Source organism: Hirundo rustica, chromosome 3 (genome assembly GCF_015227805.2).
Source record: "Hirundo rustica isolate bHirRus1 chromosome 3, bHirRus1.pri.v3, whole genome shotgun sequence".
NCBI classification, from domain to species: Eukaryota; Metazoa; Chordata; class Aves; order Passeriformes; family Hirundinidae; genus Hirundo; species Hirundo rustica.
Window position 1 is genome coordinate 104,643,201 of NC_053452.1, and position 27,704 is coordinate 104,670,904.

At 36.6% G+C, this 27,704-nt stretch overlaps 1 protein-coding gene across 1 annotated transcript in view; it reads right to left on the reverse strand.

Annotated features, from left to right (window-relative positions):
- The window catches only part of NBAS (NBAS subunit of NRZ tethering complex), a 159,348-nt gene that overhangs the window by 72,931 nt on the left and 58,713 nt on the right, over positions 1-27,704 (reverse strand). The window contains exons 33-40 of the mRNA XM_040058489.1: positions 22,555-22,668; positions 21,518-21,675; positions 20,023-20,121; positions 13,544-13,711; positions 12,842-12,955; positions 12,483-12,606; positions 7,402-7,478; positions 6,719-6,856 (exon numbers count right to left, since the gene is read on the reverse strand). Coding sequence (XP_039914423.1) covers positions 6,719-6,856; positions 7,402-7,478; positions 12,483-12,606; positions 12,842-12,955; positions 13,544-13,711; positions 20,023-20,121; positions 21,518-21,675; positions 22,555-22,668 — 992 coding nt within the window. The remainder of the gene's footprint in view (positions 1-6,718; positions 6,857-7,401; positions 7,479-12,482; positions 12,607-12,841; positions 12,956-13,543; positions 13,712-20,022; positions 20,122-21,517; positions 21,676-22,554; positions 22,669-27,704) is intronic.

A 27,704-nucleotide genomic window follows, 5' to 3' on the forward strand; every position in this document is an offset into this window, starting at 1 on the left:
GGAGAGGGCTCAGAGGAGCCACGTGAGTTAGATAAATCTGGAAGGTGTCAGTTATGTGCTTGCACACCATGACCAGCTGGAATTCATCCCTCAGTTCTGATGGAACACAAATGTGAAATTATGTTAAATGGAAGGCCAAGGTGCATCAATGAACATTTTTAAAAATAACATGCCAGAGTGCAAGTTCCATCTGAAAAAAAATAGGATCTTCATAGGGATTGTAGCCCAGCAAGTCAAATGTCCATCCCCAGTGAGATGGCAGACTGTATAACAAATAAATGAGACCACTGAGCATTAAGAGATTGATGGGAAAAGATCAGCAAGGCCCCTATTCACTGGCTGGAGGGCTACAAGTGTATCAAAGAGCACATGGAGAAAGGGAATCAAACACACAGAAATCTCACAAAATACTTTCACGGGTTTTCATACAAAAGTCCAGCCAGAAAACTTAAGTTATTAATGGATTGGAAGAATTGTCCTTTCACTAATTGAAATCTGGTGAAACAAGAGGTAGAAGCTTGGAGATCACTTTTCAGAGAGGAAAAAGGCAACAGCAAGTCCTGCAGAGGCACGTTTTGAGTCCACCTTTATTCAGAACCATTATTGATGATCTAGAGAACGATTCTGATGACACTAGGGTCTTTGAATTCTCCCCAAATAAGCTGTTAGTGTGCCTGGTAGTCTCATTCATAGTGCCTTCTGCCACTGTCCTCCTTTTCCCTGGTTCTCTCCATCACAGACTACACACATGAACAAAGACCAATGGGAGAGGGAATAGTGCAACACAAATCCAAGGAATTATACACTCATCTCTCCCAGTTTTGCTTTTCTAACTATCAGGTACACACTGGACTTGGAAACAGAAGCATACATCAAATTAAACAGATTCACCTGCCAAGTGTTAATGAGTACCAGTACCTGAACATGTATGGATATAAACCAGTAAGAAGTATTAGACAAAAGAGCAGCATGAAAGAGAAGTGGAGCAACCCAAAGACTGGCAATGAAACTTGAACTTGATGCAGAACATACAACAGAAATTTCCAACAGTGAAACAACAGGGAAAAATTATACTGCCAAATGAAACTGGCTGGTTTTCAGCATCACAAACAAAACAGAAAGAGGGGCTGAAGATGAGGGCTTGAATCAGGACTTAAAAACCCCCAAGTTTTAAGTCCATCATAGGCCAAAAATAAAGAACACTACTGTGATCTACAGCAGCCTTAGTGCTAGTCATTGCATTTATAATTGGAAAGCTGAATGGCCAGACAATACAAAACCAGTCTGCCTGACACAGTTTGTCAGGGCACATTAGTTTGCACATTAGTTATGTACAAGATGTAGAACATCATCTACATAAATCCAAGTTGAGATTAAAAACATATATATTATCTCTAGTAAGCTGAAGTCCTTATTTAGGAATGTGACAGGATATGCAAACCAATATGCAATCATTTAGTAAGCATTCCAGTAAGAGATTTAGAGACTGCCTCATGTACAAGGACTCAACCCTTAGCTACACTAGAGAGCCAGGTAAAAATCATTAAGACCTTATTTAGTATGGGTAATACATCTGTTATCAGATGCATCAGATCTACCTCCCTCTTTCCTGTATGCAGCCTTCTTATATAATATCTATTTCCATTTCAAATTAAGGCTTTATTTTCAACATCCTGTATTTGGAATATTACATAAAGCTGTAGCATATGGACCATGGCTGGGAGTTTTACTTCTCTGGATTCGTGTTTATAATTTATATCAATTTTATACAAACAAGCAACAAAACCATCTTGGCAGCCAGGTTAAGCTGGAAGAATGAAATCCTGAAGACCAACAGAAATTTCTACACATTCCATCCCAAGCTGAAAGTACTCCTCTTTTGACCTAATTCTGCCTCTTAGAAGTGTTGATAGAGGCTTTCCAAAGCAGTAAGCAACAGAAAAGTGAAGCAGATTAAGTGCACAGAGCATAAGTTCACTGCATAAATGTACCCTGTCATATAGTGGCTAAATATATATATCAGGCTACGTAACTCTGTGGGACCTGAACTCCCAGCTTCTTCACCAATTTCAGGCCACAACAGGAGAAACATCAGTAAGGAGAATCTGAGCTTACCAGTTCAATGTATTGTCAGCTGCAATGCACAAAAGGACAATAATCAAACTTACCTTCTCGAATCAGAAGTTACATATAAGGGAAGAAAACAAAAAACTAAGAATTTTCTGCTAGCAGCAACATTTCCTCATCTGCTATTAAGTGCAAAATTCCTGTTCCCCTCTGCATCTTAGCGGTATTTGTTGTAGCTGTTGTTTGATGTTCCAAGAAAAAGCTTGCCCCCTCAGCTGAGGTCAGTAAAACAATCCTCTTCACAAAACAACAGAAACACCTCAGCAAGAGTATTAGCATGAGGACAGGAATGTAACATACTAATTAACCTCAGGATAATTAAGCCTTTTCACTCCCTTCTAGAGTAAACAATTTATTCTGGTCAATTATCAGATCACCAGGATTAGACAAATGAGGAGATAAGCTGCTAACAACAAGAATTACCCAGCAAATATCTTGGTCAGCGGTACAGCTTTTCTTCCATCAAGACTGGGAATTAGTGAGAGGCGAATCGGAGTGGCAGTGGGGCAACAGCCTTGACGCTGTGCAAACAAGGTTCAGCAACAGCCAAAACAGGCATGTTACCAATCCTTCTAGCCACAAACGCAAAAGCACAGCACCACAGGGGCTGCAATGAAAAGTCAATCCCATCCTGTTACAGACCTAAACCAAAAATACATGTAGGTCCTCAAAGGGTAATTAGTCTTGTCATACCAGTACATTCCACACACTGTCCATTTCTGGGAATTTTGTTCTATTCTTCTGACCTTTATCTGCAGTTTTCGTAGGTTGGAGAGCTCCTTTAACATATTCCTTAGGACAAGAAAGTAATACAGCTGAGATGCCCTCAACCATGACTGTTATGTTATCATAACAACTAAAATTTGAAACTGTCTTGGGCACAAAATTAAAGCAATACTTTACAGCCAAAATCCCTTTGTTTGTCCTTAAAGCAAAGGAATAGCTTCACCAGAAACTGAAATTATCAAGATGATTTCCTTTTGGGCATCAACACTACAAAAATGATAGTGACAATTTCTGACAATTTACGATTCTGGTTTGATGCATCGATATTAGCTGTCAGTATTTCACACTTAAAACAAACAAAAAAAGACACAAACCTTCATGCAGCAGACCCAATCATACCTTCAAAACATTCTTCTTGACTAACTAGCAAGCCTTGAAAGTCTGTCCTAGCCAATGGAAGAAGAGCTCTCCTCCCATTCCCCATTATCCTTGTAACATTACGCTCTGTCATTTCCATTCTACCAACAGTTCTCCTGTTCTGCCAGAGGTACTCATGAACTCTTTTCTAACAATGCCATTTTAAAGTGAAAAACACAGGATGTGTAGACTTTTCCATGCTTCTGTATAGTTCCCTTTAAATTCAGGTAGTTTTCCAATGGTATACTTGATTCACTGGACTAGAAAAATCACAGCTGCTGTGACTCAGATGCTAGTAGACAGAAATAAATGCTCTATGATCTTGAGGATTCACCTTCTGAGCATGTAGCTGAAGTGCCAGATTTACATCATTACTGACCACGTAAAGAGTGAGAAAGGGGAAAAACAAGGATTGGCTATACACCCACAAAAATGCATTCAGATACCTTCTAAAAATAAGGTACAGCTTTGAGGCAGGTAAAGGACCTAGAGATGCACTTCTGCTTTCACAAACAGCCACAAGATAAAGGTGATACAAGCCACCAGTGATATGAGTTGGAAGACAATCTAATCTACTATGGAATGACACCTCCAGCTGAGTGTAACATGTTCATAAAAGTTTGAGATTAATTTTCGTTTCCTCCTACAGAACTCTTAAGAAACACAAAAAAACCCAAACCCCAAACCTCATGGCTAGATCTATTCCCATGGGCAGAAACTAGAATGGCATTAAGGAAACCAGCTGGCAGGTAGACTCATTCTTTACTACCAGCATCTAAGATGTAAATTTAAACAAATGTCTGTTTCACAGCATAAATTGGGCATTTAAGCCTACTGTTTAGGGGTTTTGGTTGGGGTTTTTGAAAAAGAATCAAGTGTGTTTATTTTGGTCAAAAGTATCTTTCTATTTCTTGTTTTCTACTTCAATGACATTCATTCTCTCAATACTCTTGGAATTAGTAACAATGAATTATAACTTAGTATTTCCCTATGTTGTTTTCTTACTGGTACCCAGGCCAGTTTTTTTTCCTGGCTTTTCCTGGCTTTTTTTAGTGTGCTCTTCACTCAATCTTCTTATACAATTGCTTTCAAAAGCTATTGTTTAAGAGTAGCTTAAACATAGAACCTACTCTTTCTAGCAAACAACTTAAAATGCAGTATTTATCACAGTCACATATAGCATTTTACCAAGACAGAACTTAAGATTAGCCAAAGATCAAATCACAGTTGAGAGATAAACTGCATGGTGCCACTGATAAGACTTTGCTCATTAAAAGGCAATGGGTGTACAAATAGTTCAATCTAACATCTCTGTCCTCATTCTTATAATTTACATTTTCCGAAGGCTTTTTAGCTCTTCCTGTAAAATAGGACTGTTTAGAAAAGCTAAAGTAAGAGGAAAAAAAACACAAAACCCCATAATTTTTTTCATCAAAGTTGCCTTTCAGCAGAAAGATTTACAGGCTCAAAGAAAGATTTTAAACAAACATGAATTCATTCTTCACAACCAACACACTTTGCAAGCCCCACAGTTGTGGGCTGTGTTCTCCTTTAGCATCTAAGCAGAAGACAGTCAAATTAACATCTCAGCAGGAACATGAAAGGCTTCCTAATTGCAGAATTGGGCAAATATCGAAACAGGCTTTCTGCTGCAAATCAAGAGTCATTCTTAACATGGAAAAAACCAATTCTCTCATGTCATGTCACAGTGCTGATTATTTCATTTTCAGAAAACTTGTGACTATAAGTGTTCTTTTAGCTACAGCTGAGAGATAGGCTTGTGATACATGTCCTAAAGTTAATTCGTGTTAAAAGACATAAAATGTAATACCATCCCTATAAGTGTAAGTTTTGTTTTAATCCAATATGCTATGAGTTAACTCAGAAGAAAGCAGCTCAGTAAAGGTACAGGAATTTCTCCTGCCTGAAAAGGCAGGGGAGGGACACGAGACAAAACATGATTAGAATTACCAAGAGGAAGACACAAACATGCCCCTGCTGGGAATTATTAAAAAGGAATGTAACATATGTTCTAAAGTTAATTCATGTTAATAGAATATAAAATGTAATACCAACTGTATAAGTTCTGTATAAACTAGCATGTTGGAAGTTTAGTTTTGTTTAAAATAGCATTTTGTGAGTTAACTCGGGGGAAGGTGGCTTAATAAAATACAAGAATTTCTCTAGCCTGAAAAGGCATGGGAGGGACACGAGGAAAGCTTGATTGGAATTACCAGAAAGGAGGACAGAAGACTGTCACTGCCAGGAATCATTGAAAAGAAACAAAAGGCAACGGAAAACAGGGATGATAGCCCGGAGGACCCGATGATTGTATCAGACCCGTATCTAGATGGTCTCCGTCTGGCATTAACATCTCCACACCACACCTGGACCCAACCATTAACAGCATTGTCCTCCTCCGCTGATCCATTCAGACTCTTAGAACTGAAACCTGCATGTTTAATGAAGATGCCCCAGAGGGAGGACTGTCGACATCCCGAGCCTCTCTCCTCGATCCAGTGTATGAAAAGAGACTGCTGCAAACCAAAAATGTGAACTTGGGGATAACAGACTGGCAGAGTGTGTTATCGTTGTTCACCCAGCGGCGACCCCGGGCTCGACGCTGTCCTTTTAATTGTGGCTGTCCGAGACTGTTATTTTGTCTCTCAATAAAATTCCAAATTTTGATTTATTGAATTTGGTCCATCTCATTTATAACAGGCTGAAACCCAAACAGTCCAGAGAGCTACTGCACAGGAGGAAAGAACTGGTATAAATTCAGAAAGACTCTCTTGGAGCAAACTTGGAGTTTTTATGCAGGCATCTCAGTAAGAATGGCAATTGGTGCCTTATTAAACTTTTGTACGTTACCTCTTCCATTTAGTATGGACTTCACCATGAAACTGCTTTAACCACTGGCAATGGAGAACGGGCAAAGGAGTGCCATTCCAAAAACAGAAACTTGTCAAAGCAAATAAAAAAATTCCTCAATGAATGAGGATGAATTTTCAAAACACCATATGTAAACTAAAATACAATCCAAGACACTCCAGGGGAGGTTATAGAAACTTTCAGAAAAGCACTGTTCTTGTTGAAATGGACTTGTCACTTTTCCTGAGAAGTATCAGATTGCCTTGTACACAGTATTGCAAGGTAATAGCACAGGCTATACTCATTACTGCTCAGTGCTCATAAGCTACTTTGAAGACTGATAGTGCTGTTACCGAAAAATGGCACTTCAAATTTGCTTCAAAAACTCTTCAACAAATTGTGAAGTACTTGTTTGTTTACAGCACTCTAGAAGAATAATTATGCGTAACCCAACAGGCTGCTCACAGTGTTAAGTCAGATCAGCTCCTTAACAGGCTTAACTCATGTACTGGCTTTTTAGAATAGCTTTTAAGTTGAACATTAATGAATGTGGCTTTAAAAAGAAAAGATTACTAACCCTGTAGAGAGGGTGGCATTTGTCCTTGAAACACGGTGCCAAACGAGCATAGATCTGCAGGCTATAGTAATAACTTGCCAGCTGGAGAGATAACGCAGAGTGCAATTGCTTTTCAAAGCATTTGTTGGCATCTACTACCTAGAAGAAAGAGAGCATTAATTTACATGAAAGAATTAGCAAGCATACAACATTACACATACAAACTTTCTAAAAAGCTACTTGCTGTCATTTAGAAGTAGCTTTGACTATGTTTTTCTGGCACAGAAGTAAATCAGTAACCTCCACACATAAAGATAATTGTACATTATGGTGGTTTTTTTCCCCTTTGCACAAATACCTAACCAAAATGTTTTTCCAATAGCAGCACTATTGCTGCTTCTTTACCACAAGGCTATTATCCACATTTCTGAGTTACATTAGAATTGTCAGTCTGGTGGCCCAACTTCTATTTTAAGTAAGAAAATATGTCTTTTCACCAGTGCCATGCTCAACGGACCATCCAATGGCATTTGTTCAGTTTCTTTAATTCATATGCACCAGCTCAATCTGTAAAAATGTCTATTAAAATGAATTCAAATATTTAAGATTTTAAAATCTTAAGGAAATGAAATTTTCTAATGGGATTCTGAAATGCCATGAACAGTCTTTCCTGGCAAAACCACACAAAGCCCCTATCAACGCACCTGTGGTAGTGCAAGCAGGTAGGCAAGAGACAAGGCTGCATCCTTCGGTAAAGCATCACTTGCCAGTTGTAGCAGAACTGCAACACAGAGGGAGCAGACACAAAGTTTGGATTACTGACCCACTTGGCCTTGAGAGCTAGCAAATGAAATGTTTTCAGGGAAACTGTATTTTATTAGACTCTAGCTTGAAGCACTCCAGACATACTTAATTAAACACTTATCAGTGCAATTCAGAAAGAGATAATATATAATTAAACTGCAGCACAGCTTTACCTTAACTTCCAGGCAAAGTGTTTGATGCATTAACTAAAGAAGAATGAGACTATGCAGCAATAGATGCTAAACAAAGACACCTGTACTGATTTCCAAGAAGTAAATATTTTGCTTGTAAAATCAAGGAAGTAATGTAATGTTGTAAGGGTTCCAAGATACCAAGAAGAGGAATGGTACAAAATGTCTTCTCTTCAAGCCTGAGCTCAAATTCCCTTATCACTGAACACAACAAAACATATTAAAAACTTCTGCCTTAATTAAAAATAAAAACAAAAACAAAAAGTTGCAAGTGTCGTAAGAAACACCAAAATCGGGTTGTGCCACATACTGAAAACAAATATCAGTATAACAGCTATGGAAATAAACTCATCAAAGGATAAGTATTCTATTATACACACATATACTTCTGGTAAAACTGACACAAAAATCACCTGCTTTTCCTACATTATTGATACCAAACTTGTTGGGGAGGGGTTGTTTCCATTGTTATAGATTACATTATTACTAATGTTATTAATAACAATATTATTTCAGTAGGAAGAAGCTATCTTCCAGTAACACAGCTTTTGTTTATTTCAAGGAAGTCTCAAACACCACATTATATAAACTGCTCTGCAGGACATGCTGGTAAAAACACGATTACTTTCCACACAACTCCTCCAGTGAATTCTTTGTTCCAAAGAATGATTTATAAAAGGCTTGAATGACCAATTACAATTTTCAGATTATCATTAATTTGCCATCGGCCTGAAATGGATTTACATGCTAGCTCTCAGCCAGATACAAACATTAAATTTCTGTGTGACAAGTCATCACAGAGGCTGCTACATAAGCCTGTCCAGCAACACCTATCCTTTATGCTTCAAATGGCTTTTACTGAGCTTCAGACATCTTCTTGCTGCTGGCAGATTGTTTCTGCTATACTCTAAATAGCCTGTATTCTGTCCAAGCAAAGACAGTAATAACTCCAGAAATATCTAATATTAAAATCTTGATGAAAATTGCTGACTCCTCCTCTGATCACAAGCAGTCACTTTATGTATTCTTACAACCACCTCTAGTTAAACAGAAAAAAAACAAAAAAAGGAGGGGGGAAGGAAGAGTTTCAGCCCTGCTCTCTTTTCCCTTTCTTTGGAGAATTAATGTTAGTAAAACCTCTTGAACACACAATAAATTACGTGTTGTCTCCCAACTTAGTATTCCCAACATGACAACTGACACACTTGCAAAAACTGATCTTCGCTGTTAGGACAGCAATAATCACAAAGAACACAGCACCAATAGAGGGCCAGAAAACAATATGATTTTCTTCACACTTTTGCATGAAGCATGATATAATGGCATCCTGACTGCCAGAACATACATAAGAAGGAATAACTGCCTCTACTGTCATACCTTCTGGAAAAAAAAAATAAAATTTTCCTCTGTACTGATTCAATAAACCTTCTGCATGCTACTGTGGTCATGATAGGTTTTCGTGTATCCATACTTAGATGTCCACTTTACATACACACAAATACATGTATACACAAATTATTTCATACAGCTTTCTGTCTCCCAGTGAAGTCCTGCAAGAATCCTCTGCAGTCTAACAGGGCTGACTTCAAATCACAGGCTCCAGATATTAGCAGGATGCCATTCTGTTCTGTCAGGTATCTTCACAAAATTTACAGGAACTTCATGTCTTTTCAGGCCAAATCCAGAATTTGCCAAAGGGCTTAGACATTACAGGGTTGGCAAACCAGGGAGGGCAGGCAGTGAGATGCAAAATGCCAGTGCTGCTGTCCCCCTGCTGCCCCACAAGCACAACTTTATCATGAAAACACAAAACTATTTAGATTTTACAAATATTTTCAATTACTGTAGAGGTTTTTATGCAACAAGCCTGTTTGAGAAGCTAACTTTTGAAAAAAATGGTTTATTTGTGAAAACTGGAATTTCTCAATACCTATAAAGTTTCAACTCACTTTCCATGGATTTTCTTCAGAAAAAAAAATGCAGAAACTGCTTTGAGTCTTCAAATGTTCATTTAACCAATGATAAAATCTCAATAAACCTAGAAGTATATTCTGTAGTTAAACACCTGTATCTACAAGTAACTACAAAATCATGGGGAACATTAAGGTATTATTTGCTCTAAAACCCCTGAGGATTAACAGGTATGGCCGACTGTGCTGGGTTTACTCTGAGTTTAGAGCCGAATCTAGTTACAAGCAGCCATCATTTAAAATCACATCTTCAACCTCCCCATCAACCCCTGAGGCCTATGGAGAAAAAAAAACCCAGTTAAACAGATGCACAACATGTCCTCAGCTGCACCAAGTCTGGGTGCGCTGTCAGCACACAGCTGAGGAAGGCGTGCTTTACAGGACACAGGAAGATACATGAGTGTTACCATTTCACTTGGAAATTCTTAGTTTACCACCTACATCCAGATAGCAAGGCCAAGAAAAGTCGAGGTCCAAGGCTTATAGCACTACCAAATCCACAAAAGCAGCAAAATATATTTAGTTTTATTACAGAGGCTTTAATGGCCAGACTGGATGGGGCTATGAGTAACCTGGTCCAGTGGAAGGCATCCCTGCCCATGGCAGGGGATTGAAACGAGATGATTTTTAAGGTTCATTCCAACCCAAACCATTCTATAATTCAAAAATTATGCACACTGTCTGTGGGGAAAGTGTTTAGTCATTCTCTCACACTGCACATGTCACTGTCATACTAAACAAGAGTTTGATACCTACTCCAACCTCTCCTAAGACAAAGTGCCAAGTACAATGAAGATTTCTTTGCTAAACTGCACCTCCCTCCAGGTTCTTCAGTTCTTTTGATGGAGTTGAAACCTGCTGCTGTCGCTGTCCTAGACGACAGCTAGAAGCTAGAAGCAAACAGCTGGGATTCAAACTTGTCAGTAAAATCAACTGAAATCTGCTATACTTGCAGTTACTAGACCAGTGCAGTAGCTGACACCTCATATTAGCATTCAAGTTTTGTATGGCAAAATCCTCCCAAAACATGTAGATGAAGCCTGAAAAATTATAAAAATGCAGAAAAGTAAGTGGGATTCATATCTGTGTGATTTCTTAAACTTCAGCAGTGTGCTATCAATATGTACATTTTCAAACTGCACGTTCCTGAACGTGTGGACTCATCATAAGGACTTTCATGAGAACTGACAAAGCAAAGCTTTAAGAAGGGGGAGGAGATGGGATCCAGTACTTTTAACCAAGAGCTAAACATAATACAAATAGCAAATTATTAATCCAATTATTTACAGAAAGCTATGTTACACTTACGTTTAAGAACAGCTTGCTTGGTACTGACTACCAAAAGGCGCAATACACAGCAGGACTGATGAGTCCATAATAAACACAGCCCATTTTTCCAGGGGAAAACACAGAACTCTGTTTTAGGGGGGGACTGTTTCTGGAGGGCCTCTTAAGTGAAACTCTGACTATAGAATAAAAGTGGTGGAAGAGAAGTATTAAATGGCAAAAATATTACGCTGCACACTTAAGAGGAAGGAGACAGATGCTCAAAAACTGAAGCTAGAATCTAAAATTTCTTTTCATCTTCAAGCAGAAGTCCCCAACACTGAAATTTCCATCTGAAAAGCAGCCACTGAATTGTAAACAATCCGTTCCAATTACTGAGTTCAAGCAGGAACTACCACCACAGACCTGCCAATTAAATAATTTTCCCTAAGAAAGCAATAAATACTTTTTAATCCTTGCCCGCCCCCCGCCCTTTAAGACACAGGAATCAAAGCTGAAGGCCTATGGGCATTCAGCATGCAACACATGAGATTTTAAGTACTGATTTTAAAGGATTTTTTTGCATTAAGAGAGCATGTAAAAAACAAAACATGCATACACCCCATTTATACAAGCCGTTGCTAACCTTTTCTGATTCACAGTGTTGTTATATTAGAACTACACAGGTTACTGTACAAATACCACAGATCTCAAACTACTGAATCATATACTTGTAAGACAAATATGCTGGTTTTCATGAAACACTTTGAGTAAATGTGTGGCTTATGAAGAAAGCCTGTCTTGAAACTTCTCATATAGCAAGTGATTTAATATACTAATTTTTAATGACAGAATTTACTACAAGTGATACATATATCTTCCTTTAAAAGACACTAAAAGCATGTAAATATTTAAATAGTTAATTTCTCAAACCAGGAGGAGACATCCAAAAGGAAAGACAAACAACCACTGGTTTTTTTTTTGTCGTTCGTCTTTTTTTAAAAAAGTGAAATTTTTTCACTTAAGAAATTATTAAATATAACCTATAACGTGTAAACATCTCGGAAGAAGACAAAAAGTTCTGCTGATTCCATAAGCTGCACTTAAGCATTAACTGGCAAATAAAACACTACAATAAACCTGCAATACTGAAACCTGGATACACAGGGGCACAGAATCTGACCAATTAAGCATGCAGGCATACAGAGAAATAACTCACACTGGCTTGCAAATTCCCATTACCTGTACATGGCAATATTCAGGAAACTTCCAACAATTCCTACTATCGCTGCCAACCCCCAAATAACACTTTCTGCTTCATTTTTGTAGTCTTTGCTGAGCATCTCCTCTTAAAATCACCAGTTCCCTTGAAAGCTCTACAGCTACTTCTAACAAGACTCCTTACCAACAAGAGCTGTGGAACTAGATCACAATTCATGCAAAACACCCAGACAATACTTCAGATCATTCTGTGCAATTCTGCGCACTCAAACCCATTCACAGATACTTCTGTATTTACTCTGTATGGAGTGAATATATACAATACGTCCATACCTTCTGTAGTTGGAAGTAGGTCTTTTCCTTCACTCTTTGTTTCTGCGAGTTTCTCTGTTCTCAGCAACACTTCAGCAAAGCTTTCCAAGGAATTGTTCTGGTAGGTTCCATAGCTGACTTCAGACTGGAAGTAAAAAGCCAACTCACATATGCACTCTACACCTGCACTTTTATTTGGATCACTTGCATCACATGCAGTTGCCTGCCTCAGTTCCTCCACCTGCTTTCCTTTGTTTAATTCTGGATTTTTTCCTACTAACGCACAGAATTTCAAGTCCCACATATAATCAAAAACTCTGTATTTTCACTTGATTATAAGATCACAAAAAAACCTGCAGAGTTCTGTAACTGTAACTTACTTCTGCAACATATGGATCATCAATTAGTGACTCATAAAATGGATGACAGCCTTGTTTTTCCACAGTAGCATTTTCTCCAGGCCCACTTTTTAATTCACCTCCAAATTCTTGGCCCTGGGAAAAATAAGTATAGTTGAGCAGAGTTGTAAAAAAGCTCATAAAAATTCTGTAAACACTGCGCAGAAGGGAAACAACTGTAAATTAAAAGATCATTTAATTCAGTGGGGAGCAAGAAAAGAGTCATCTTACATAAACCGGTTCTGAAAGAAGTCCAGTACTCTAAAAAAGGAAAGAGAATCATGTTCAAAAGTATTATCAGAAAAAATACCATCACAAATATTATAGAAAATTCACTGAAATACAGAAAGTAGATAAGAGAAACTGAAAAGGAACAATTTTGAATACAAGATGAAAGTATTTAAAGAGTAGGTTTTACTGTGCTTTGTTCCCCAAAGCTTTAAAGTTCTGCCAAATTTCAATTAGGCCTTCTTACACTATGCTAAGAAAATAGGAGAAAACAGACTAGAAAACAGCTTTAGACCCCTGCCTTCATTGGGATTTCCTTGCAGACAGTCCCACAATGTCTGTAGTTCATTTATTGATTTGAGGCCTTCAGTTACCAGGTCCTACAAAGGAGCTGAGTTTTTATACTAATGTATCACTAATGTGTAAACATCTGGAGACACATCAGCAATCCCTTACGTGCAATGGTCGCAGATAAGTCAAGGATCTCTTCCACCACTGCCCATCACTGACAGCGTGCAGCATGGCTTTGGTCGTCAGAGTTGTGTTGGACAGCACCTTCATGGTTTTGGATGTCGTCCAGTACAACAAATCGGCGGACTGGCCAGAGGAGACGTCCGCTTGATCCTGTGACATACCCAACACACAATGCAAGGGTTAGACTCCTGCTATATTTAGGTTAATGACCTACAGCCAAACAAATGCATTAGAGTTCAGGCACATTATATTAATAACACATTTGAATGATCATTACTTCAGGCAGCAGCTGCCAAAAATAAACAAAAGACAAACTAAAAGTGATCTAGGAGTTTCACTGTGAAGTAAGCAGAGTGATCAGCAGAACATTTGGCCCCTTAGTTATCATCCCTTGTTTCCACAGACACCACTGGCTTTAATTCCAAAGTTTATAATGATAACGTTCTACATAAATGTTTAATCTTTCCACTAAAATAATCACCTCTCTACAAATGTGAGGATCGAGTATACTAAAGTTAATCTTTGATAATTCAAGAAAGTTGATACTAGAGACAATCTTATATTTTCGCAGAGGTAGCATAAGTTGAATTCCCAGTAAGTGAAATGGTAGAGCTGTAAATATACATCTCTAGACCAAGTGATAAAGTATCATCAAGCTTTGAAATTCTGCACACAAAATACTGAAAACAGCCAGCCTGAAAGACTACAAGAACCCCAACCTTTCTCAGTCAAAAACTGCTTCAGCAACACATGCACATACACCTTCTCTTAGTAAGAACTCAAACAAAATTCCACTCTTAAAAGTAGATTTATGTTCCACAAATGGGGCTCTCAACACCAGCTATTCCTCATATAAAACATTTAAATAATACCCAGAATATCCATGTTGTTTGATCTGTGCTATTCAAGTGCCCAAAGGTTTGGGTTAATTGCACATTTACAATGCATGCACATTAGTCATAAACATGTAATTAGTGTACTGAGGTAAACACAGTTTTCACAAAAAATAAATATTTTCCTCCATGCAGCTAACTTCAACAACCATAGGTTTATCCCTAATGACTCTACTAATAATTTCCCCATACACTGAAGTATATTGAAATGGAAAAATTCTACCTGTGTAACTGCATGGGAAGTATTAGTTTACAACTTACTAACTCATGACAAAACTTCAAACATGAGAGCCAAAGGATGCCATGTTGTGCTGAAGAGCAATACATCCCACTGTAACCTCAGAGGAAAAACCTATCAGCTTCAATAAGGTAGAATTTCACACAGAAAATCTTATTTTTAGTAGCTTTTACTATAATGTACAGAAAATTACTGCCTCAACCTGACCATTCAAGTAGCAGGTTCATCTTAAGTCCTTCAGCATTTGTATTAGTCTTTTCTAAAATCATATTGTGCATTTCACAGATGCACCACCAATGAACCAACTGACTAATCTGGGAATTTCGGCTCTTGCTTCACCAAATGAACGAAGTGCACACCAAGCACAACTTGTTGGAATTTTTGCTGCTCCTTAAATTTAAAACCAACTGAAAATCCTAGGTCTGGTGGCTTGGCGGGAGAAATTCTTGTTCATGTGTTTTTTTAAATAAATCACTTTAAATATTTAGTAAGACAAGCTCTTGTAGTTTATTTTAAATGTTACATAGAGAATATTAATTCCTCTCTGCCACCATTTTTCAAGTAGATGCTGTGAGACACCTAGCTGATCTTTCATGGAGGAAAAATAAACCAAAACTATACCAAAACAGTACGAGAAAAAAAAAGAAAAAAAACCCAAGATGTCAACTTCTTTTGAGCAGAACACTTTCTTTAAATCAACCTCCTTCAGCAGTGTGAAAACTAATGAGCCAACTTGTATCTGGCTGTGAATGCTTATGGCACTACTGCTATCAGATAAACTCGGCTGACTTTTGTTTAAAAATAATTTTAACTCTTACAAGTAATTACAGTTTTTTTCAGCACAAACAGAAATTCTGTATTCCAAGAAGCCATTTCACTCTGCACCTGGAGCAGCAACACTTCCAGGTTACAACTTTTTGGTATCCCAAATCAATCTTTCACAAAATAAGTTTCTTAAATAAGGTTGGAGATCTCAAGAAAGCAACTTCAATTCTATCATTTAATTGTATCTTTAGGGAGAAGTTGTATTTCGAGGGTTCTCAGAGGTGTTTGGGGAAAATTATTTTCTATTTTAATTCTTCCTGGCATCCTTGATAAAGTAAGCACTTCTGATTAAAATCAAAATAATAACAGCAACAACAACTTATTAAATAGCAGCCAAGTTAGCAGATTGAAAATTTGCTTGAATCTAAATTGTATGAAAAAAGACAACCAACAAATTCTAAATTATCAGGTTTTTCTAAAATAACAGCTAATATATATATATATAAATATATATACACAGCATATGTTTATAGATATATATATGCATATATATACACAACTTTGCTCTTACATACACTTATATAATTCCAAACAGTCTAATGGGAGGAAAAATAAAGCCAACTGTTTTTGAGACAAGCCACACGAGAGACAATAAAAAATTAGAAAAATAGCATGGGTTTTAGGCTTGGTTTTGGTCTTTAATGACAATTAGTCAAGGTGCAAGGATTAAAACATGCAAAAACCATACACTGCATACACTTTATATGTTAAGAATCACTGTATGTCAAGACATATGAAGGAAATGAAATTATGTAGAACAGAGTCTGTTCAAAACCAGAGAATCACACATTAGGTCTTCTTTTTCCCTTTTTGGCACTTACATTGCCAAATAGTAATTTATAATAGCCAATTTATGTAAGTGTTCATGCAGAATCTACATGTATTTTTTTGTGCCTTGGAGGGTTTCATATTGGAGATTTTGAAATTTTTTTCAATGTCTGTTACAGCTATGGACCAGTCAAAGTGAAAACTCCAGTCCTACAATGATAAACCAGAACCTAAATTAGAGACCATGGGAAAGATTCAGCTCAAGATGACAACACTAATATTCAGGAATCACTGAATGTCCAGGCACTTATTAGGGTGATAACATCACTGGAAACAAATAATCCAGCCATAAGCAGATACAATGCATTTGATTCAGCTGCTGAAGCACAGGCTTTAATGACTGCCTGAGATACACATCAGTAATTAAGACAGCTGCTTAACACCTGCAAGATCTGACAGAGGACTTAGACATTTTGGGGCAGCAACTAAAGGACAAGAGGATAACTGATTGTGATTCTCTAATAATTTCTAACCAGCCATGATAAAAATGTGTGACCTACCAAGTTAATGTAAACAAATGTTCTATCCTGTCTTTTCCCAGCTATAGTGCTTGGGAAAACTGGAAAAGCAAATACACTAATGCTCTGTTCATCAGAAATTTTCTTTAAGAAGCCTTTAAGAAAATCATTCTTATAATTTGAACATATTCTCCTCTAGAAAATACATCTGCTTTTCTATCAAGAGTTCATTTTCAGAAAACCTTTAAACTTAATTTCTCTTGGGTTGATGTGCCACTTTACAGTAATTACACTTTCATATTCAGATATGTAAAAAATAATAATTTATAGAAGGTGTAAATATATTTTACGTATTATGCAGATTTAACAAAGTCAGAGCTCACTTACAAGGCAACTGATTAATATTGTTCTGTGCATATACACAACAGCATCACATGACTAAGCATTTTATTTGAAATTAATAATTTTACCATAATATTCTGAAAGGCTTTTCATTAATCAAGAGCTTAATCTTCTCACCAAGATATTTGGGTTGAGAAGCACAAGATTAGTTGTGTAGGCATTTGTGGCACACACAAGTGAAAAGGGTGAGGACTGGTGAAACTTCGTATTTTGCTTAAAAACAATCTGGTACATTGGAATCATCATAGCTTCCAAAGGATAACTTCTCAAATTGATTCCATGAGTTCAAAGAACAGCAAGAAGCTGACATAAAGCTTGTGCAAATGCATTAGCTCCTACCGGATAAAGATGTGCATCTTTATCACTGCATAAATTAATTCTTTTAGAGTAGGACCACCAAGAACTTGTAGAAAATTTAATCTGAAGTCAACCTGACAGCAACATTAAATGAACCATTTCTAAGCAGTCTATGTATACATACATTGCAAACACCTATCAAGATTTCTACAAGTCTTAGGGAAAAAAAAGTGGAGGAAAAACTGAATACAAATGAAATTATATTAGAATTTTCTAGGGAAGCATTCACCAAGAAAAAGCTGATGAAAAAGTAGAACCAGCTGGTGATGTGAGTTGACATAAAGGCAGAAATAGTAGTGGAGACTAATAATTCAATGCTAGACAAAACTAAGAGGGATAGAAAAAGGTCACTAAAGATTTAAAAAGCAAAACTGATATGCTTATAGATAGGCATTTTAAATACAATAGAAAAAGGGATGCCCAAACACATGTATGCCAGACCTCAATCAAGTCAAGAGTAAGAAAACTTACACTTAGAGCGCCAATTTGAAAAGGTATCAGTGAGAAAGAATATTTGTCAGTTCCCTGAAATAAGGATTCTGTAAATTAATCAGGATGTAAGTGAAAATGAAAGGAGTACAAGAAAAGGGAGAGAAATCTTCCAGCTTGTTTTTTTTCTTTAAAGAAACTAAAATTCAGTGCAAGACAATGAAGGTGAAGCACATGGAATCAGATGAAGTGTAACTACAGGGATTGCAGTTATGGGATTCAGTGAAGTCAAAGAAGCTGAGTTATTGTATATATTGCTTTTCTAACACTGCAGATGTCTGTAACAAAGGAAAAGTTATACAGTGAGTAAATTTTTGGCAATGTTTTCTCCAGCGTCATTCCAAGAAATTAAAAAAGCTATAAATCCCTATTAAGTCAACTGGGAGAGAACAAAACCAAAGAATTAGCAAATATACAGAACTTCATTTCCTAGTGTAACAGTCTGAAACATGACATGCCAAGGAGCCACATTAAACAAAAAGAAAATACACCTCAGTGCAGCAACGTACAAACTTGCCAGGTCAATTGTCTGCCTGCCTCCAGTTCTGAAGAGACAATCAACCACAACTGAAGGGGGGGGGGGGAATGAAAGCTTTATTGGAGAAAATTTTGCATGTCAATTCTCCAAATGAAAATTGCTTCCAATATGTAAACTGAAATGATAGGGAAGTTAATTAGTGAGTTTACTCAACTCTGATAAACCTTTGAATAAATTTCTGAATCATTTACATGCATGTCTGATTGTTCTGCCATGATATAGTACTACAGCACAGAAAAGGTGATGCATAACAACTTTTTATAGACACTAAAATACTGTAAACATGTGCATCCACACCCATATGAATTTTATTAACATCTACTTAATAACCTCCTGCTTAGAGAGATGCAACCACTGATTTCTGGAAAATAAAAAGCATTTGTGCATGTGAAACAGAGCTGCTCTTCATACTGATAATTCTGGCAGACAAAATTTTGGCCCTCTCCCTCTGAATACTGTTTACAGTGCTGTTTTCCCTTCCTGCCACTTATTTTATATATATGCAAATACATACATGTACATGGATGTCTACATATGTATGTATGTACATACATATACATGCACATATATATTTATACACACGTACATATATTAAAACCATACACAAAATATGGATATATTCTCCAAGGAGGCTGGAACTCACATAATTTCTCAAAAAGCCGCCCTATGCAACATGAACCTTTTCTTTCTTTCTTTCCTTCCCTCTTTCTCCACTCCCTTTTCATCTCTTCTTTCCTGTATTTCTTTAAAGTTTTTGATCCTCTCCCCTCACCCCTAGATTTATTTATCACTCATCTATTTAATTAAACAAAAACCAAAGAAAATAATAAATTAAATATAGATTTTTCCACTTCAAAGAGTGTGAAAAACATTCCTGTTTTCATAAATAGGTAAATAATTACATCTTCTTTAAAGAGAGAAAAATACTTAAAATTGTACACATACAGACATAAAATAGTAGATATAAAAGCAGAAGGAATAATAGAAGACTTGTTTCCTGTTGTCCTGCCTGTAGAACACTCAATGTTCCTTCTGACCTTACACATAAAAATGATTTCACATGCAATATATCAACATTATAAAAACAACTCATAAACTTCATGATGCACAGAACTAAGGGGAAAAATAAGTTTAATTCAAAACATTTTTTTGGTTAAGCATGTTTCAGGTTTAAAATATTTTCTTTTTCAACTGGGACAGATTTAAAAAAATACATAAATGCCTATTTTAATGTAAGTTTTGTTAAAAATCAGAATAAAGTATATATACATAAGCAAAACCTTGAACTTAATCTAACAACAGAAAGTAGTATACATCTAATGTTGCTCATTTTATCTAGTAAGCAGACATGTTGCAAAAACCCCTCAAATCTGGTTCCTCAGAGTAACGTTAAACCAAGTCATTATTACTTTTAAAATTCACATTAAACTTACCTCTGTATCCTTACTGATCAACAAAGAAGGTCCCGAGATATTTGAATTCTCACCTCCTTCTGAAGGAAGGAACTGGTAATTCACAGCCTGATAAAGAATCTATAAACATGGAATATTATCTTTTGTCAGTCAAATAGGCCAGTGAAAGAATTATAACTGATTTCACAGAAAACCTAAAAAAATTGTGACATAAAAGCCTCCCTGATAGAAAAGGGTGCAGGAGAAGATGCAAAGAAGAAAACACAGCATCTCTGACATCTTCTCACTGTTGTAGTCGCTAGAAAAAATTACTTTCCCTTCTCCATGAATTTTGTGCAATATTTTTCCCACAATCAAAGGGGGTTTTTTGTGGTTTTTTTGTCTGTTTGTTTGTTTTCAATTTTATGTACCATGCTGTACAATGTAGGGTAAAGAAATGTCCTGAAAACAGCCATGATCTGAACTGAGACTGAGGCATTGGGCAACTCCACAAAGAGAAGCGTTCTGGGCAACAGCAGATTTGTGAGCAGAAGTTCTGTACAGAACTTCCACCTTCACATGCTGCCTGTATTCCCACACACACTGCTGCACAGGGGATTTTTTAAGGAAAAGGCTACACACTAGCAGCTGCCTTAATCAGTCTGCACATGTGCTGTAGCTATGACTCCCTTCTCCCCCATTCTTACATGTTGCATCCAAAGATCTCTAAGATGCTTCTATTATACAATTATAAAAACATTGTGAACTTAGACAAGTAAGACAATTATGAACTCAAACAAGTCACAGTACGTAGGCCAAGCCTCAATTACAGTGAACAGAAATTTAACATTTTGACAACCTAAATTACTGCCCTTCAGTTTCAAATAAAACTTTTGCTACGTCACCTTGATATAAGTTGTATTTAAATGACACAATTATGTGTTCTGACATATATACTGTGATCAGCTCAACACCTAAGATGTGATTCTATCAAGTCAGTCATTGCAGAGTTGATTGCTCAGACACAAAGCCTACTGTAGCGGTCAAAACCATTACATCATTGAAATCTGTGAGAAAATAATTTAATTGCTTATTGGGTAAAGATCATAAAAATCATAAAATAAACCCTTAACAGACATTTATGTGGGCATTTAATGAAGTTGCATTACAAAGTAGAAATACCTGGAAAATAATTTAAAATTTCATCAATTGCATTTGCAAATAAAATGTTTAAATCAGGCAATCAATAAGGAAGTTAAAAGATAATTTAAAGAAATTATCTTTAAAGACAGTTTAAATAAATTAAAAGATAGAGAACACAATAGCACTTCTACTTGAGAAACCAATTCATCACACAAAACTGCTTAGAAAGAGACCTAATTTGCTGACATACAACAGTGAAAGTAGAAGAATAGAGCAGAACAAACATAAATATACTGGAGGGTAGAATTTAGGGGATCAAACTTGAACACGAGCCCAAGTCCCCTTTACTTTGGTAGGCACTGAACTCTCATGCAGGAAGCTCCAGAACAGGTACCTGGGTCTGCAATGAGCTGCTGACTGCCAGCAGCGCCTCTATGGCACTGGCGGGACAGTGTGTCAGAGCAAAGGCCATGAGCTCCTGGCGCATCCCCAGGTCCTGGAAACCTTCTGATTGCCCAAGCTGACTGCACACTTCCCAGCTTTTGGAATAACCTACAAGGGAACACAAAACACACTTTCTATCACAAGTGAAAGGAGGGTGCTACCGAATTCTTAGCGGATGAGATAGAGGGCACACGGTATTTGTGTCAAGGCTTAACATCCCCTGAAAAAGGAACCGTAACAGCTCCATAAAACAGAGACATAGCTCCACTTCAGACTGACCAAATATATAAAAGACTAATTTTTATTATTTTATTGTAGACAACAATAAAATAGCCATCTGTAAGATTACATCTTGTATTTTTACGTATTACAGTAAGAAAAACATCATTTATTTCAGAGCCTTATACTGAACACACCTCACTGGAATGACCATTAAAAAAAAAAGTACAAAATATATCACTTAATATATTAAAAAAAAAAAATATCTCAATGATCTTGAATTTTCCCCCCTCATTCTCAAAGCAGAAAAGAAGACCCAAAGAAACAAAAAATCCTATCTTCCTTAATATCTTGACACATGTATTTCATTCACCTCCACTCATACTGTCCCATACACAAATTATATAAATATCTTAAGAGTTCTGATAGAAAGGTAGACTTCTAAAAGACTCACACTTTCTTGCTAGCTGCAGTCACATGGTTTTACCTGTCTGAGAGAGCTACAGTGTAAAAAGAAGTAGAATTTGTGCTTCCCAGAGGCATACAGAAAAGCTCCCTGAGGTTACACATCCAATAGTTCAGTACACGCTTATTCCATGCAGTATTTGCTTTATGTGCCTCTATTCAATGCCAGTGCACTTCCACTAACGAGATGTAACTGCTATTTTAATGAAATGGAACAATCTGAAGTACCACACCTCACAGTCAGACAAAAGTCTAAACTCAGATTTTTACCACCTCAATGCATCCCCTATTTATTCACTTCACCTGTGGCCATGAGCTCCTGGCAATGCATACTAGCTGCTTTGTAGTCCTGGAAACTGAGAGCTTGTTCCACTAAAAGGATCAAAACTTGACCTTTTCTCTCCATCTGATCATCTCCTGTAAGAAAAAAATCCAACTTTTTATTAGTTAATTGGAATTAACGGTCAACTTAAACTTGCTACTTTATTTCTTAAGAATCAACCATATACCCATAACATGAAAAGCCCCTCTCTAAACTGAAACAGAAATAAAATTACCTGCTTTTTCCTGAAGGAAACTATAAAAGGAGTATTTAAAAAAAACATTGGCACTGTAGCCTGCAAAAAACCCCAAACCAATTAGTATGTAATGTCAAGGTTAAAAAAAAGGTTTTGAAATTTGCATTTATGTAATGGCCAAAGCATAAGTCAAAACTGGTATTTAAGCTAAGGGACATATAAATCAAAATCCTGACTGAAACAAATAAAGTCAGTGTACTGTAATAGAAGAAAAAAACTGAAATGTTTGTTTTCTTATAATACACAAATGCCATTTTAAACTGCTACTTCATGGCTCCAAACAATGCACAAGATGCAGAAAATGTATAAGCATTTAAAAATCCCCAACCTCATAAATTGAGTGAGAGAACAGAAAATAATTTTTTCACACCATACATCTGTCTCAGTCACCAGACCTTCGGGACAATGCCTCTTGTACTAGTTATGAATCAAAAGTTATACTTTAGATACTGTGGAAGCCTTCTGACTGAAATTGCATCAACAATCTTTGCACAAAAATGTCCTGACCTCAATTTTAATACATCAGCAGTCTCAAATGAAAATCTAATGAGACAGCTCATCTCCTTTTCAAAGTCAGTTATAGTTAATACAAATAACATTTTTACCTGTCACCAGTCATCTATATTTTTTTAAAGCTTTTTTCAATTTAGAGTGAACAATTTGCTGGCACTAGTTTGTCCAGTCTTGTGCTCAAAATACTATGTACGTTCATGCACTGGATGAAAATGTGACAAAACATACACAGGAAAAATAATCTATTAATTTAGGAAAGAATTTTTAGAATAAAAACAAGTGGATTTTTTAAATGCAAGCTTCTTGCTCATGTCTCTCCTCTATTATTAAAAGCAATTTTATGTAGTGTTGTTACAGTCATTTGAAAAGGGCACTGGTTTATGAAACTGTATTACTAAAACTTGTGAAATGCAAATATTTCATAAGTTTAAACAGATCCAGTTTCCAAATCCATTTAAAGAGTACATGTTCTTAAATTGCATAGCTGTTATTTTTAGCTCGGCTTTGCAGATCCATCACCACAGATAAAGCAAATTTCTTTTTAAAGCTTTCTCAAAAGGAAAAGCTGTAGCAGTTGCACTACAGTGACATTCAGGCAAGTGAAGTTACCCTAATTACTGAACTCAATCAAGCCTCCTCTAATCCCTGCACATCATGACTAACTCAGCTGGGAGAACAGGTTAGCTTCCCATCATTTTATCTCCCAGCCTCCTGGCTCAATATACCGCCAGCACTCAATATTGCAAATTAATCACCTTCAAGGCTCTCCTGTTGCAAAATTCTGCCCTCTGGAACCTGGGAACCTCTCATTCGGGCAAAAGCAATTACAGATGACAAAGAGGGGCTTCTATCCTCACAAGCTAAATGTGAACTGTCATTTCTCTAAGGGACACGTACCCACCACTCACCTCCTGAAGCCCACTTCACCCTGACAGCTTGACTTCTTACAGAGAGATCTGACTAAGTAGCAGACAAAAGGAAAAGTCAAGAGAAACAATCAAACTATTATCCCTCAGACTTCAGACAAAATAATCGCTGCTTAAAAATCAGTGGGATTGAAGGAAACAAAGAAAGAACACCTGGACCAAGGAATGGTTTCTTTAACGGTGCTTGAGCAGCTATATGGTATCAAGTCCCCCATCCCCAATGTTTCAGCCAAGGACTTTTGGTGCAGCAGGATACATCTCTACGCGCTGTACAAAAGCACAAGTATAAAATATAAGGGTAACTTTCCTTCCAGTCCGTGGCTACACTCGCTCATCGTATCTCCACTCACCGACACTTCCATTACCTTGGCACTCACTGTTATGGCACAGAACCACCACTGGCTCCAGGGATACTCAGTGAATCCCTGAGGGAAGCCCTTTTTCACACACCTTTCATTAACCATGCAGTGACTGATAATGCTCACTGCTGCAGTTCAGTCATTGTCTTTTACTCAGACACAGGAAAAACTCACTGTTTCAGCTTTGTAACACATTGTTTGATGGTATTTTAATCATAAAGTCCTACAAAAGGAAAAGTTTTTTGCCTCCCTTGCCATTTTAACAACTGTCCATGACTTAAAACCAAGAGAGGAATGACAAAATTCCTCAAAAGGTGACCTGATTATATTACACAATAATTCTCTTTCAAGCCTTAATGATAACACCTGACATACAGACTCAAACCAAATTCAGAAACTGGAAACTTTTTAAAAGCTTGGATCCAATTTGGATTATATAAGGAAAAAAGCTTATTGAAATACCTTGGGTAAGAAGCATGCTATTTTTGAGTGGATAAAATAACATTATCCTGAATTAAATCGTGCCAGAAATCAATGATGCCAACATTGTACGTGCACTTCAGCAATTTCATGTCACCTAGATTTAGGAGATCTAAGAGAACAGAAGCAATCTACACAGTTAACTCCAAGTGCAAGAAAGTCAGCGTTAAGAAAGATGGATTTTAAAAGTAAGTTTTAACTAAGGTTATCTGAGCAAAGTTGAAAGCTACTAGATTCACTTACAGATATTAAAATTAATTACCATAGAAATTGTGTGAGAAAAGAGAATAATGGAAATATTTCTAGAGAGCCTGACAATGGAAATGACCAACACTCAGTAGACCATTTCGATATTCAGTAAGAGTAGAGAAGATGCTCATGATTTCTGATACAGAAGCTTTTCTTCCTACTTGTTTTTGCACACACGTACTGAAGTAATTGCATGAAGTGAATTCTTTACACCCGTTCTTAACAAAGATCATGAATTAAGTGAGGATTGCAAGACACAGAACAGCTCCAGCCCCCTGAGCAGGTGCAGATTTTCTGGCTGTCATGCTGAGCACATTCTCCCTCACTCACTTTACCCATCTGTGAAATTAAGATAACAGCTGTGGGCTTACTTTACAGAGGTAGTGACATGAGGCTTAAGTAGAGTTTACTGTAATTAATCAAACACTTTAAAGCAATTAGAAGCTAGCTGATACATTGTCACCTAAGCAAGATTTTAGCTTTGATAAGTATGAATATAAATTCTATTACTTGCTTTCAGTGCTGCTCTCTAAGCAAACTGTAGTCAGAGTACATAGTTCACAAAGCTCCTTAATAATGGCTCTATGCAAGCTACCCTTGCATCCACAAAAAATACATTATTTTAAAAATTTAAATTATGCATGTTCTTAGGGTTTTATAGGCTACTACATACAATAAAACACAGCATATGCTTTATGCTCTATATAGCTACACATGTAAAAAATTTACACAGACATGGACAGATGTAGCAAGCAGGTGTTTCCCCATCAGTAATTATACAGCATGGAGTGGCAGGAGAAGTGAAGAGGGGAAAATACTGAAACAAATTCCTCCACTGAGCAGGCAAAACAGAGGCCAACATTCTACAAAGTGGATTTGGAGCAGAAAGAACCATAACTTCAAACATGCACAACCAATACCAGTAAGTATGTTCCAGAGGACAAAATCAGAACTTCTGACACAGCAAAGGTGGCTCACACATCAGGCTAATTGTGGAAGCAGTGAAAACCAGTTAAGGACAAAAATCAAATCTTTCTCTTGGCAGCATTTTATCTATCTCTACATTAAATCCATAAAGTTCCCCTTTTTCAATATCCACACCCATCTCGAAATATCTCAGTAAAACCATTTGCTTCCATCATAAGCTGTTAGAAATCACAATTCCCTTCCCCAGTAGTTTTACATTTGCAAACAAAGACTATCTGTACTAAAACTGCAGGGAAGATTTCCTTTTCTAATATTAAGTTTAAAATGAAATAATTCAAAAAACTTAGAATCTGTATGCATTCTCTGCCCTTTTGCTATAAACTAATTTGTGGAATAATACTAGGTTTTGTTATTACACTTACATTACAGGGCTACCAAGTCCTAACATAACTCTTCATCATATTAAAAATAGTTTTAATAATATAAACATTAATAATTAATTGTAACTTAGTAACTTAAATTACAAGTTGACAGGTACATAAATACCATTCCTACATGTCTTGTTTCGGTTTATGTTTTTAATCTCTACCATCAAATTATACAGCGCTCCTCATTACAGATTGTGATTAAGGCTATACCAGCATTACACTTAAAATCTGTTTTCAAAGGTATTAATAATCTACCTATTTAAATTCTAAGACTCTAAATTCAGTGTAAGGTTACCTATCCTATCACTCATCAGAAGTACACAGAGGACCAAAGAGTAATGCTCTACAGCCTTTCTTAAATAATTTAGAAAAATTCTGTATTTACATGCATGATTTGAAACTATGACAATTATATTTCCTTTGTATGCTACTGGGTAATCTTCTGGATACTTGGCAATGAGCTAGAGAGTCAGGCACAAAAATTTGCAGTAACAGTGGTGTGCTGTTTATAGCTTCCAAATCCAGAAAAACAAGCAAACAAGAACATTTTAAAAATACTGAGTGTCTTAAAATTAAATATATCTGTTTTCAACAGACCATCTCCTACAACAATTAAGATAAATTCACAATGGCATTCTCAGACCAAATCTATATCTTACTCATAAAAGAACGTTCTCTATGTTACCTCTATTAAGATAATAGCTTTCCAATAACAACTAGTTATCTTTCAGTGACAGTGAAACTGTTTTTAATCACAAAAGCTTAAAACTATTTATGTAAAATAAAATTTAAGAAACACCCAACCACATCCCCCACCACAGGAAGTCACTACTGAAAATGTTGTCTTGCTGTATTTTCCTTCCACATAAATAAATTATATTCTATAACCAAAAGATTACTTTGAAAGCAACCAAGTTACCTGTATGTTTAGCGTAAGAGACGAGGGTCTAAGTAGTGTTTTCCTTACCAAGATTCACTTTTGAAATACAATTT